This window comes from Coregonus clupeaformis, chromosome 36, assembly GCF_020615455.1.
Source record: "Coregonus clupeaformis isolate EN_2021a chromosome 36, ASM2061545v1, whole genome shotgun sequence".
Classification (NCBI taxonomy): Eukaryota; Metazoa; Chordata; class Actinopteri; order Salmoniformes; family Salmonidae; genus Coregonus; species Coregonus clupeaformis.
This window is the reverse complement of record NC_059227.1, coordinates 16,509,106-16,522,378: the sequence shown is the minus strand read 5'-3', so window position 1 is coordinate 16,522,378 and position 13,273 is coordinate 16,509,106. Positions and strand designations below refer to the sequence as shown.

The 13,273-nt window shown below is 43.6% G+C and overlaps 1 protein-coding gene across 1 annotated transcript in view; it reads left to right on the top strand.

Annotated features, from left to right (window-relative positions):
* The window catches only part of LOC121552836 (sodium/potassium/calcium exchanger 4-like), a 71,893-nt gene that overhangs the window by 44,279 nt on the left and 14,341 nt on the right, over positions 1-13,273 (top strand). The window contains exons 3-10 of the mRNA XM_041865903.2: positions 4,341-4,417; positions 7,737-7,811; positions 8,151-8,235; positions 9,354-9,457; positions 10,155-10,229; positions 10,484-10,509; positions 10,698-10,751; positions 11,536-11,633. Of these exons, the coding sequence (XP_041721837.1) occupies positions 4,341-4,417; positions 7,737-7,811; positions 8,151-8,235; positions 9,354-9,457; positions 10,155-10,229; positions 10,484-10,509; positions 10,698-10,751; positions 11,536-11,633 (594 nt within the window). The remainder of the gene's footprint in view (positions 1-4,340; positions 4,418-7,736; positions 7,812-8,150; positions 8,236-9,353; positions 9,458-10,154; positions 10,230-10,483; positions 10,510-10,697; positions 10,752-11,535; positions 11,634-13,273) is intronic.

Sequence of the window (13,273 nt, the reverse complement as noted above, 5' to 3'; positions counted from 1 at the left end):
GCCTTGGGTTGAGTATGCCCACAATACTCTTCCTACATCTGCCACTGGGATGTCTCCCTTCCAGTGCCTGTATGGCTACCAACCTCCCCTGTTTCCTTCTCAGGAGAAGGAGCTCTCAGTGCCTTCTGTTCAGGCCCATATTCGTCGTTGCCACCGGACCTGGCATCGGGCCAGAAAGGCACTCCTTAGAGTTTCGGACCGGTATCAGCTCCAGGCGATCGTCGCCGGATCCCCGCTCCCACCTATACCATCGGAGATAGGGTTTGGTTGGCCACACGGGATCTTCCGTTACGGACTGAGTCTAGGAAGTTGTTACCGAAGTTCATTGGTCCGTTTGTGGTGGAGAAGGTGATCAATCCAGTGGCAGTTCGACTCAAACTACCGAGGACGCTCAGAGTCCATCCCACCTTTCATGTCTCCTGCCTCAAGCCTGTCTTCCTCAGTCCTCTGTTGCCTCCTCCGCCTCCTCCTCCTCCTCCTCGGATGATCGGAGGTGGTCCTGCCTACACGGTGCGTCGCATCATGGATTCCAGACGGCGGGGCCGGGGTTTCCAGTATCTCGTGGACTGGGAGGGGTATGGCCCTGAAGAGAGGAGTTGGATTCCGCGGCGACAGGTCCTAGATGCGGACCTCATCAGTGACTTCTACCGCCTCCATCCTGGCGCTCCGGGAGTCCGCCCGGTGGCGTCTCGCCGGAGGGGGGTACTGTAACGATCCCGGCTGTCTGAGTCGGGTCCTGTCTGGTGACTAGTGTTCCGGTTCGTAATCTCCAGTTTCCCGAGGGTTCGGGAACGCTCCGGGGAGCGCTCTTGTTTTCCGCACCTGCATCCCATCAGCAATCTGCACACCTGGTCCTGATCATCACCCTTCTTAGGCTCTGGCCTAACATCCAGTTCCTGCCGGATCGTTAGCTATGAACAGTATGTTTGTCAGCGTATCAGCCTCTGAGCCATTAGTGTTAGTTTTGTTGTTTTGCACTTTGTGACTTGCTGTGTACTGACCTCCGTTTTTGTTCTGTCTGCAGTCTCTCACCCGGAACCTTCACCCAACCTCTGCCTGATGGTCGGCGGCTGCCGAGCCAGTACCGGACCAACCACTGCACCCTCAACAACCCATCCACGCCACCCGCTCTGTTCCCTGGATTATTCAGCCTCACTCGGAATCTATTAAATAAACACTCACCTTTCTCTCAACGTACCTTGTCCTGGTCTGCTTCTGGGTTCTGGCATAGTAAACCGTGACAGTTAGTAAATCAGTCATGATCGCCATCTAATGTTAATAGGCGGTGGATGGCATTAGGTGTGTGGGACAGGTACAGTGTCTCAGGTGATCATTGTCATTTCATGGGTCCATATGCGACAGAAGATCAAAATGTATTGGTGCGTTCTGTGTTATACTGTGCGTAGTACTTCTGCTGGCTATGTGAATGGTAATGCATGATTGTTTCAGTTTCTGTTACAATGATCTGTGGTAAGCATTTTTATCAAGCCACATGCAAATGCACCAGTACATCAAAACAAGTCCCTACGGTCTATCTGATCTAAATGTAGCCTACTAAATATGTTGGAAAATCTATGATTATATAACTTCATGCTCTAGTATCCTTGCTGCCTGGCACATTATTGTACATTATGGAAGAGAGAGGAAGAGAAGGCACATGCAGGTGGGTGTACATCTGACATCTTGTGGACTTAACACCATTCCTAATCCAGACACTAGCTGCTCCCATGGAGGGCCAGTCTGTTTCTTTCTGCCAATAGTGTCCTACGCTGTCATCAAGGCAAAGGGTGGCTACTTTGAAGAATCAAAAATCTAAAATATATTTTGATTTGTTTACCACTTTTTTTGGTTACTACATGATTCCATGTATTATTTCATAGTTTTGATGTCTTCACTATTATTCTACAATGTAGAAAATAGTAAAAATAAAGAAAAACCCTTGAATGAGTAGGTGTCCAAACTTTTGACTGGTACTGTATATATACAGTTGAAGTCGGAAGTTTACACACACCTTAGCCAAATACATTAAAACTCCGTTTTTCACAATTCCTGACATTTAATCCTAGTAAAAATGCCCTGTCTTAGGTCAGTTGGGATCACCACTTTATTTTAAGAATGTGAAATGTCAGAATAATAGTAGAGAGAATGATTTATTTCAGCTTTTATTTCTTTCATCACATTCCCAGTGGGTCAGAAGTGAGTATTTGGTAGCATTGCCTTTAAATTGTTTAACTTGGGTCAAACTTTTCGGGTAGCCTTCCACAAGCTTCCCACAATAAGTTGGGTGAATTTTGGCCCATTCCTCCTGACAGAGCTGTTGTAACTGAGTCAGGTTTGTAGGCCTCCTTGCTCACACACGCTTTTTCAGTTCTGCCCACAAATGTTCTATAGGATTGAGGTCAGGGCTTTGTGATGGCCACTCCAATACCTTGACTTTGTTGTCCTTAAGCCATTTTGCCACAACTTTGGAAGTATGCTTGGGGTCATTGTCCATTTGGGAGACCCATTTGTGACCAAGCTTTAACTTCCTGACTGATGTCTTGAGATGTTGCTTCAATATATCCACATAATTTTCCTTCCTCATGATTGCATCTATTTTGTGAAGTGCAACAGTCCCTCCTGCAGCAAAGCACCCCCACAGCATGATGCTGCCACCCCCGTGCTTCACAGTTCGGATGGTGTTCTTCGGCTTGCAAGCCTTCCCCTTTTTCCTCCAAACATAACAATGGTCATTATGGCCAAACAGTTCTATTTTTGTTTCATCACACCAGAGGACATTTCTCCAAAAAGTACATTCTTTGTCCCCATGTGCAGTTGCAAACCATAGTCTGCCTTTTTTGGAGCAGTGGCTTCTTCCTTGCTGAGCGGCCTTTCAGGTTATGTCGATATAGGACTAGTTTTACTGTGGATATAGATACTTTTGTACCTGTTTCCTCCAGCATCTTCACAAGGTCCTTTGCTGTTGTTCTGGGATTGATTTGCACTTTTTGCACCAAAGTACATTCATCTCTAGGAGACAGAACGTGGCTCCTTCCTGAGCGGTATGACGGCTGCATGGTCCCATGGTGTTTATACTTGCATACTATTGTTTGTACAGATGAACTTGGTACCTTCAGGCATTTGGAAATTGCTCCCAAGGATGAACCAGACTTGTGGAGGTCTACAATTTTTCTTTACATTTACATTTTAGTCATTTAGCAGACGCTCTTATCCAGAGCGACTTACAGTTAGTGAATACATTTTTATTTATTTTTTATACTGGCCCCCCGTGGGAATCGAACCCACAACCCTGGCGTTGCAAACGCCATGCTCTATCAACTGAGCTACATCCCTGCCGGCCATTCCCTCCCCTACCCTGGACGACACTGGGCCAATTGTGCGCCGCCCATGAGTCTCCCGGTCGCGGCCGGCGGCGACAGAGCCTGGATTCGAACCAGGATCTCTAGTGGCACAGTTAGCACTGCGATGCAGTGCCTTAGACCACTGCGCCACTCAGGAGTACTCTTCTGAGGTCTTGGCTGATTTCTTTTGATTTTCCCATGATGTCAAGCAAAGAGGTACTGAGATTGAAGGTAGGCCTTGAAATACATCCACAGGTACACCTCCAATTTACTCAAATGATGTCAATTAGCCTATCAGAAGCTTCTAAAGCTATGACATCATTTTCTGGAATTTTCCAAGCTGTTTAAAGGCACAGTCAACTTAGTGTATGTAAACTTCTGACCCACTGGAATTGTGATACAGTGAATTATAAGTGAAATAATCTCTCTGTAAACAATTGTTGGAAAAATTACTTGTGTGATGCACAAAGTAGATGTCCTAACCGACTTGCCAAAACTATAGTATGTTAACAAGAAATTTGTGGAGTGGTTGAAAAACGGGTTTTAATGACTCCAACCTAAGTATATGTAAACTTCCGACTTCAACTGTATTTTTTTTATTTGTGTATCAATTTTGACCAGCCCAACCAACAATAAAATGGTCCGGCCCATCTGGCATTTGCCAGAATTGCCAGTTGGACAAGTTCAGGTAGTACATCCCTGTTTTATAGATTTCCAAAGGTTTACTCCCTACTGAAAATAAGACCCAGTTCGTGCTTTTGAAGTATTACCTCACTGTATTTTTTTAGGGGTTGAGGAGGATCCTTTGGTGACATAATGCAAATAGAAATTAAAGTAATGGGTTTCGGAGTTGACTTGAACATTTAAAAGTATTTTCAACCTCTTTGTCAGTGCCGCCACCACACAAGGTGAACTCATCCTTGGGGCAGGGACAAGGTGGCATCCGGGACATCAGTCACATTCCTGACTGACCATGATGATGTTGTTTTCTCTTCTCAGCTATCAAGGAGTTCCCTGAAGACATGTTTTCCAATGACGAGCGCAAGAGTGGGGCCGTCCTGCTGCACATCGTGGCGGTAAGAAAGCGCTTTGAATGCTTCTATCACTAGGTATGACACGTTTATCACTAACCCAGTCCAAAATCAACCTGTAGTTCCCCCACCTAGTTAGTGGACACTTCTTGATTGTCCCTGAGACTGTAGGTATTTTTATTTTTCACCTTTATTTAACCAGGTAAGCCAGTTGAGAACAAGTTCTCATTTACAACTGCGACCTGGCCAAGATAAAGCAAAGCAGTGCGATAAAAACAACAACACAGAGTTACATATCGGGTAAACAAAACATAAAGTCAAAAATACAAACAGAAAATATATATACAGTGTGTGCAAATGTAGTAAATTATGAAGGTAAGGCAATAAATAGGCTATAGTGCAAAATAATTACAATTAGTATTAACACTGGAATGATAGATGTGCAAAAGATGATGTGCAAATAGAGATACTGGGGTGCAAATTAGCAAAATAAATAACAATATGGGGATGAGGTAGTTGGGTGGGCTAATTTCAGAATGGCTGTGTACAGGTGCAGTGATCGGTAAGCTGCTCTGACAAACTTATACTTAAGCAATAAGGCATGAGAGGGTACGGTATATGGCCAATATACCACGGCTAAGGGCTGTTCTTATGCACGACGCAACACGAAGTGCCTGGATACTGCCCTTAGCCCTGGTATATTGGCCATATTCCGCAAACCCCCGAGGTGCCTTATTGCTATTATAAACTGGTTGCCAACGTGGCATACCCGTGGCTTTCAGCCAATACAACGGCTTTCAGCCAATTAGCATTCGGGGCTCGAACCACCCAGTTTATAACACACTACACTATATTCTACGCCAGGGGGATTCAAATCTTACCCTACGAGCGAGGTCCGGAGTCAGACTACTGCTAGTTTTCTGTTCTACCTGATAATAAATGTCCTAGGTCTAAATCAGTCCCTGATTAGAGAGGAATAATGAGAAGGAAAAAAAGCAGCGGAGCTGTTAAAAAACTGGCTATTTACACAAGGACACAGAAAAAAACACGACCGCACTGCTACGCCATCTTGGAATGGGCAATATAAGAATGACTCCACCTAGACCTTGCTCTTAGAATGATGGCTGGAGTTTCCACCAGTGGTGTCATGCACCACAAATGTTTGAAGGGGCACTGATGGCGTCATTCAATATCTTCACATTAATTATGTTTATCTTGTTTTTTAATATCCTGAAAATGTAAAAGATTTAACGGTCATAGGACCCCCACATTCTTTCAGATGTACAAGTATGATCAAGAGGTGTCTCGGTAGGGGGCCAAGGGTTGAATTTGGACTGGCATACCTCGATCTCCTTTACCCACAATACACCTCAGCTTGATCTCACACCAGGGGAGAACGACGTCCCCCTCTCATTAAAGCCACGGAAGTTCAAGGCCGACCGCGGTACTGCAGGTATTGTTAGCAGAAAACATAATCCCCCATTAGAGGGAATGGAAAAATGGCAATCTTCGTGGTCAATATTTGTGTAATTTTTTTTTGGGAAAACAATATCAATAATTGCATCTAATACACCAGATGTATGTCCTTGAACCGATTTATGAAGTTACGGTAAAACTTCAATTAATAGCCCAGCTGTTTATTTGCTTAAATCACTGAACACAACAGGCACTTATTAGTGACAGGTTTCTATTTGAGCCAGGTGTGCATCTATTTCCTTAATGCACACAGTTTTTGCTCATTTGCATAGTTAATTGTTTAATTCCAGCATTCACTTTCAGCATTTTAATAAATGTCTTCATTTCCTGCACTAATGTGTTATCATTTACACACTGTCATGTTTCTTTCGTCTTAGTATGCCTCTATTTATTTTTTAACAACACTTTTCCTTGACAGAATAATGATTCTCCTCTTTGACTGTGCATTTTCGGCAGTTCTTACTTTCGCCACTAGAGCGCGATCGGGCGATTTCTAGGGGTCTGTACTCCCGAAGTTGTTGACTGTTTTTGTGCTTGCCAGCTGTTCTCAGCTGTTAGCAGCAAATGGCTAGCAGTTTGCCATCATTTTCTCGAGTCATTAATAAATTATTTGTAAACAATACATGGTAATTCATGTTAACCTTGTAAACAATTCATTTAGACCCGGCGTTTATTTGAAAAAGGTGTTTATTTGCTGAAATGTGTGCCGTTGCCCGGCAATTAAAAGGGACAGGCGGCTATTTGAGACTGCATTTATTTGAAGTTTTACCGTATAAGGATAATTTAGTTGCTAATGGCAGCCTGCAGTACCCCAGTCGACCTTCAACTTGAGTTACTCAATGAGAGAGCCAGCAACGTCACTTCCTGGAGTAACTCAAACTGCGCATGTTATATCTCCAAGACTCAAGAGATGCTGTCTTTAACCAATTTAATTTGGCTTCAATGCGCTATTGAGTCTTCACATAGGAATGAATGGTGTCACGTGATCAATGGCTTTATCCATTCATATATACAGTCATTGTCTCACACTAAAGCAGGGGCTCATGCCCCCTCCTATATCCTCACAAACCCTGGCCTGCTGTGTTCTGCCCTGGTCTAGGAGCTATTTCTCAATTACTTGCTCACATTATGTAATAGGTGTGAAGTTAAGATGAGGAATCTTGATTCATTGTAATGTAATGCTATGAGGGTGAGATAAGAGGATGGATGGTAAATTGGAGCCAATATACAATGGTTGTACAGTGCCCCCTGTGGATGGGCTAGAGCACAGCACCCTCTCTGGAGCCCCATGATGTCAGTCCTGATCTATAATTTAAATAAATATCATGTCAACTGTACTGAAATAGGATTATTTTCTTCTCTCACACAAGGGTAAAGAACAATAGCCTGGTCCCAGATCTCTTTGAGCTGTCTTCCCAACTGCTATGGTTATTCAGCATGACAATGATCATAGGAGTTGGCTATACAGCACAAACCGAGATCTGGCACCAGGCTAGAGGAATACTATGCACTGCAGAAATTGTCTAAGCAATGAATACAGTTTTCGAAGTGATGGGATCAATCCCAAATCAACCCCTAGCCCCTACCCAACTAGTCAGTTGTTTAGATCTGAGAGGATCGGATCTGTATTATTCTACCTAATCCAGTAGTAGCTGTTCCATCTTTCCTCCAGATACGATATTTAGCATTTTCACCACATTTCTTACTAGATGTATCTAATCCTAGATGTATCTCATCTTCTTTGATGTAGTGCTCTTTAGCTTTATCCTTCAGCTCTCCTTCATTCCTTCATTGAGATCTTCCAAGTTTCCTATCAGTTCAGCCAATTTCTGATGAGTTAACGTTTCACACACACATACACACTGCCTCTTCTCTCCCGTCTCGACAGGCCCTCTATATGTTCCTGGCTCTGGCTATAATCTGTGACGACTACTTTGTTCCGGCGCTGGAGAAGATCTGTGAGGTGAGAGACCCTTGTCAGGACACACAATCTGGTGAAACTGGTCTGAGATATTAGCATGGGCCACCATGGCTCTAGCATTATGTCCTTACCACGGGTGAGTTTTCTGCCAATTTAGCAGCTAGGGCGGCACTTTACTTCTCTCAAGTAATGCTTTTGATAATCAATATGTTCTGCATGAGCTGAATAAAATCTTCCTATTGAAGTACTTTGCTATTCTATGAGTGGTCTTGGTTGTCGAGATGATAAATAAAGGGCCACATTAACTACAATGCTTTTGGGAAACTCAGTCCTGACTAACCACTCCTGTCTCCTTTTTCATGCTTTCTCTCGGTCTGTCAGAAACTAGACCTAAGTGAGGATGTTGCCGGAGCCACTTTTATGGCAGCTGGGAGTTCTGCTCCAGAGCTGTTTGCCTCCGTCATTGGTAATATATGACACACACATGCAAACACCACCACAAACACACACACACCCCCACACACACACCAATATACACCGGCACACTCACACACTCCTTTACACAACACAAAAAACCCAGAACTAAAATCTTGTCAAATCTAATTGTATTTGTCACATGCTCCGAATACAACGGGTGTAGACTTTACCGTGAAATGCTTGCTTATAAGTCCTTACCAACGATGCAGAGTATAAAAAATAAAATGGTAACACAAGGAATACAATAAAATACACAAGAATAGAGCTATATATAACAGGGAGTACCAGTACCAGTACCAATGTGTGACTAGGCATCAGGATAGATAATAATACCAGTAAAATATAGAACAGAGTAGCAGCAGCAAATGATGAGTGTAAAAGTGTATGCGTGTATGTTTGTGTTGTGTGTGCGTGTGTGTGCGCACGTATGTAGTGTGTGTGGGTTTTGTTTTGTGTGGGAGTGTAATTACGTCAGATGCTCGATTAGGTTCTGGGGGGAGTTGTATGAGAAAAGACACTAACGAAGTCTCCACCTCCCTAAATGGAAACTCTCAGCCGGGGGACAGGGGGAGCAAGGTATTGGCCAGTCTGATAGTTTTAGCCATGATGCTCCTGTACTGCCCGCGTCTGAGTGATGGAAGCAGGGAGAACAGGCTGTGACTCGGGTGGCTGAGGTCACTAATGATCTTCTTTGCCTTTCTGCGACACCTGGTGTTGTAGGTGTCCTGGAGGGCAGGCAGTGTGCACCCAATGGTACCCATGGGCATTCTATGTCTGTCTGCAAGAGATTAACCAACACACACCAATATGTCAAAATTCAACAACAAAAAACAGACACACCTACACACCAGGGCTGGGGTCAATTCAAATTGAAGGCAGTCAATTTAGGAAGTTATTTTAATGTAAAATTACAAAATTGAAAAACTTTATTGAGAAGTTATTGAAATTAGCTGCAGTTTTTATTTTTATTTTGAATTTGTATTTAAGTTTACTTCCTGGATTGACTGCTTTCAATTCAAATTGACCACAGCCCTGCTACACACACACACCCTCTCCCAGAAAGTTGTTGTCAAGGCTGATTGTGATTGGTTGCTTCCCTATGTACAGGTGTCTTCATTACCCACGGTGATGTGGGGGTGGGGACAATCGTCGGCTCAGCGGTCTTCAATATTCTGTGCATCATCGGCGTGTGCGGAATATTCGCCGGACAGGTGTGTGTGTGTTTGTGTGCGCGTGCAGGTGGCTGTTTCTGTGTGTGTTACTGTGCATCTGTGTGTGCGTGCATGCATGTGGGTCTCGTTTAGTGCAGCATTTGCATTTGGATCACTTATGGGCTGAGAAGTAAATAGAAAGATTGAGTTCTCCTATGGGGAACCATGTCCAGATGTCTGGTAGTTAGCAATTGCTCACAGCTGTCGTTCGTCTCTGGAAAGCATATTTCTGGGCCCGTATTCACAAAGAATAGGAGTGCTGATCTAGGGTCATTTTAGCCTTTTCAATCATAATAAGATTCTATGGAAATGTAACGTGTACGCTGGGAGTCGGGATGCAAGTACAGGGAGTGAATTTAATAATAAATGAAACAAAACAAGAAACACGAGTAGCGTACAGACATCAATAACGCCTGGGGAATAACCCGAAGGGAGTGACAGATATAGGGGAGGTAATCAGGAAGGTGATGGAGTCCAGGTGAGTCTCATAATACCGCGCAGGTGCTCGTAACGATGGTGGCAGGTGTGCGTAATGAACAGTCAACTGGCGACCTCGAGCACCGGAGAGGGGGAGCGGGAGTAGACGTGACAGGAAAGGAGGCACCTGATCCTAGATCAGCATTTCTAGGCTGAGACACTTTATATATACAAGGATGTGATCTCTTTCCTGACTGACTGTTCCTCTCTCTCTTTCTAGGTTGTCATGTTGGGTTGGTGGTCTGTTTTCCGAGATTCATTCTACTACGTCTTGTCGATCCTCGCTCTTATTGCGGTAAGTCTGACAGTAAAATGCACATTACATGTACTGTATGTGACCATAAGTAATATATTTATTTTGATATTTTATTAGGATCCCCATGAGTTATTCTGAAAGCAGCAGCTGCTCTTCCTGGGGTCCACACAAGTCATGAAACATGACATAATACAGAACATTAATAGACTAGAACAGCTCAAGGACAGAAGTACATATTGAATAATTCCTAACTGGCATTGTTTTCATTTCTGCCTGTGCTCTTTTTGTTCCAGTTCATCTACGATGGGAAGGTAGTGTGGTAAGCGAGCCCCACCTCTTTTCGATTGGTCCTTAAATAATACCTTGATGTGATGGAATTTTCATTAGTTGCGTGTCTGAACTGTGGGGCTCCTTATTGGGTGATATGATGGGATTTAATTGGTCTTTATTGGGTAACTGTGATATGATGGGATTTCAGTCGTTGACTCTCCCCTGTGTCCGTCTCAGGTGGGAGAGCCTGGTGTTGGTGCTCATGTACTGTGGATACATCATCATCATGAAGTAAGTGCTGCACTACTGAGTCAGTGAAAACTCAAGGCCCAATGAAATTGATGTGGTGGGGGAGACAGATTTTCATTTTTAAGATATAATCTTTTTTTTTCTAAGAAATATACAAAGACTCAATGCAATAATATTGAATTTGAGTGCGCCCTGATTTTCTGCGGGCCGGAAGTTTTTAATCTGTTTGTCTCTGGGTCATCCAGGTCACTCCCCTAGTAATAATCTCTCTCAGCCCCAGCCTGCTCACTCCCAGCCCAGCCATCTTCCCCCTCTGCAGTGGCTAAAGAGCACCAGGCTTAACTGGATATCACTTGTCTCCTGTCTTGTTTGGAGGAAGGGAGTGCTCCGACTGCCCTTCTATGACCCATTATGATGCCACTCAGACAATAGCCTACTCGCTGACCATTTCAGATACCATCCTATCTTGCCCATAGGGTTTGCTGTATAACCTATGTGTGCATACATACTGTAGGATGTAAAATCTACAACATGGTTTCACATTCACCTGAAGTTGCAGGACTGAGTTTGCCACAGTTATTGTACACATGAACAGTTGCAAAATTTTTACTGCAGTTTACTGTATACACAGGGACAGTTTCCCAGACACAGATTAAACCTAGTGCTTGAATAGAAATATATTTCAATTGAGATTAAGTAAATTTATTAATCAGTGTCCAAGTAACTGGTCCCTAGAATTTACAGACCACTACATAGTGTTCAATTATTGGCTGTTGATGAAAAAGTGAGGCGTTAACCAGTGTCCCTCTCTCCCCCCTTCTCCCAGGTTTAACCAGAGCCTGCAGAAGTTATTCACGAGGAAAGGGGGCAAGGACAAGAATCAGGCCAATGGTAACGCAGCGGCCAGCAGCGAGATGGAGGATGGTAATGCTAGTTATGATGACAGTGTGTGGGATGACGACCCCATCATTGCCTATACTCAGCACGGCAGTAGGTAAGGCTAACCAGGCAGGCAGTAGTACACACCAAGGCTTCTCTCAAGACATGAGCTTATTCTCTGTATCTGTTCTCGTCTTTTTTTAACCCCAAAAGTTGATTAAGATGAACTATTGGTCATTTCTGATCAAATAGGGTCGAGGGAATGGCTGGCGTTTTGGTTCAAATATCATAGACTTAGATGACTCATCTTTGCATCTGTCCCATTATGGTATCTGAGAGCACGGGCAGTGCCGTTGAATCAATCTCCATTTTGAAGTAGTCAAATTTATTCTGCTCCTCCTTCTATGAGTTGGTAAACAAACTGAAAGGGTGCATACTGCCACCTGGAGGAAATTGTTTGAACCGGTATAAAGTCAAGGTTGGAATGTGGACCATCTTTGAGCATGCTTTCTCGCGTGGAAAAGTATTCTCACGCAAAAGAGGGAACGCCCACTTACACAGACAGGAACTGCGACCATTTTTTAAATTGCGGCCTTTATGCAACATCTTCATTAACTACCAGCTTGGAGTTTACTACTTCAAATTGGTATAAGTCCTCAATGCTGCTGCCCATGCTAAAACAGGCTTTTGGACACTATAGTTGTCTAGATCTAAGTCTGTGTTGGGCAGGAATATGAACTTGTGGGTTCATGGGAGTTGGGTAGGACTTCCTCTGTCAGTGTGGTGAAGGTGTTGCACTTCTACAATCTCCATTCTATTGTGCTGACTAACAGTGGGTAAGAGGTAACCTTCAGCTCAACCACAGCACTTGGTTCTCTCTAGCTCTACCAGAGGAGGCTGGTGGGAGGAGCTATAGGAGGACGAGCTCATTGTAATGGCTGGAATGGAAAATATGGAACGGTATCAAACATATGGAAACCACGTTTGACTCCGTTCCATTTATTCCATTCCAGCCATTACAATGACCCTGTCCTCCTATGGCCCTTCCCACCAGCCGCCTCTGATCTCTACCTCTCTCTCGCTCTTCCTGGCCTCCTTATCTTTGGTATTAATGTCATAAGTGGGTTGTAACTTGTCTAGATGCGGCCATATCTTCCACTTTCTTTTCACTAATGTCAAAGTGCCTGTCTGTTTAGCCTTACTAAACCCACTGTTGCTTGTTGTGTTGTGACTGTTTCTGCATGCTAGCTTGCAGTGTTTCTCTGCTGTTTCTCTGCAGTATGTTTCTCTGCTTGTCTCTTGAGGTATCAACCCACTGCCTTGTGGTAATGACTATCCAAATATATGGAATGTTTGTGTCAGCTTTGTTTTCTTAGTAATTCTATATAATGAATCAATTTAAGAATGTAATATAGAACCCTTATCAGACCCTGAATTCGTCCATTTTACCAGGAATATGTGTAAAACACAAGTGGAAACTTCTCATGGCAAGGTGTTTTTACACCTTTAATGGATTTTTGGTGTTTGATGTTAGCATGTTTGTGTGTCAGTCAGGGTTTCTGTTAGCTGGTAATGGCCGGCATTTGGCTGATAAAATAAATTAATTGAAAAGCCGATAAATAAAATTGCTGCTGGCCAAATGTCCAGAAGATGAAGAAAACATCCCATTGCGAAATAATGCTTTT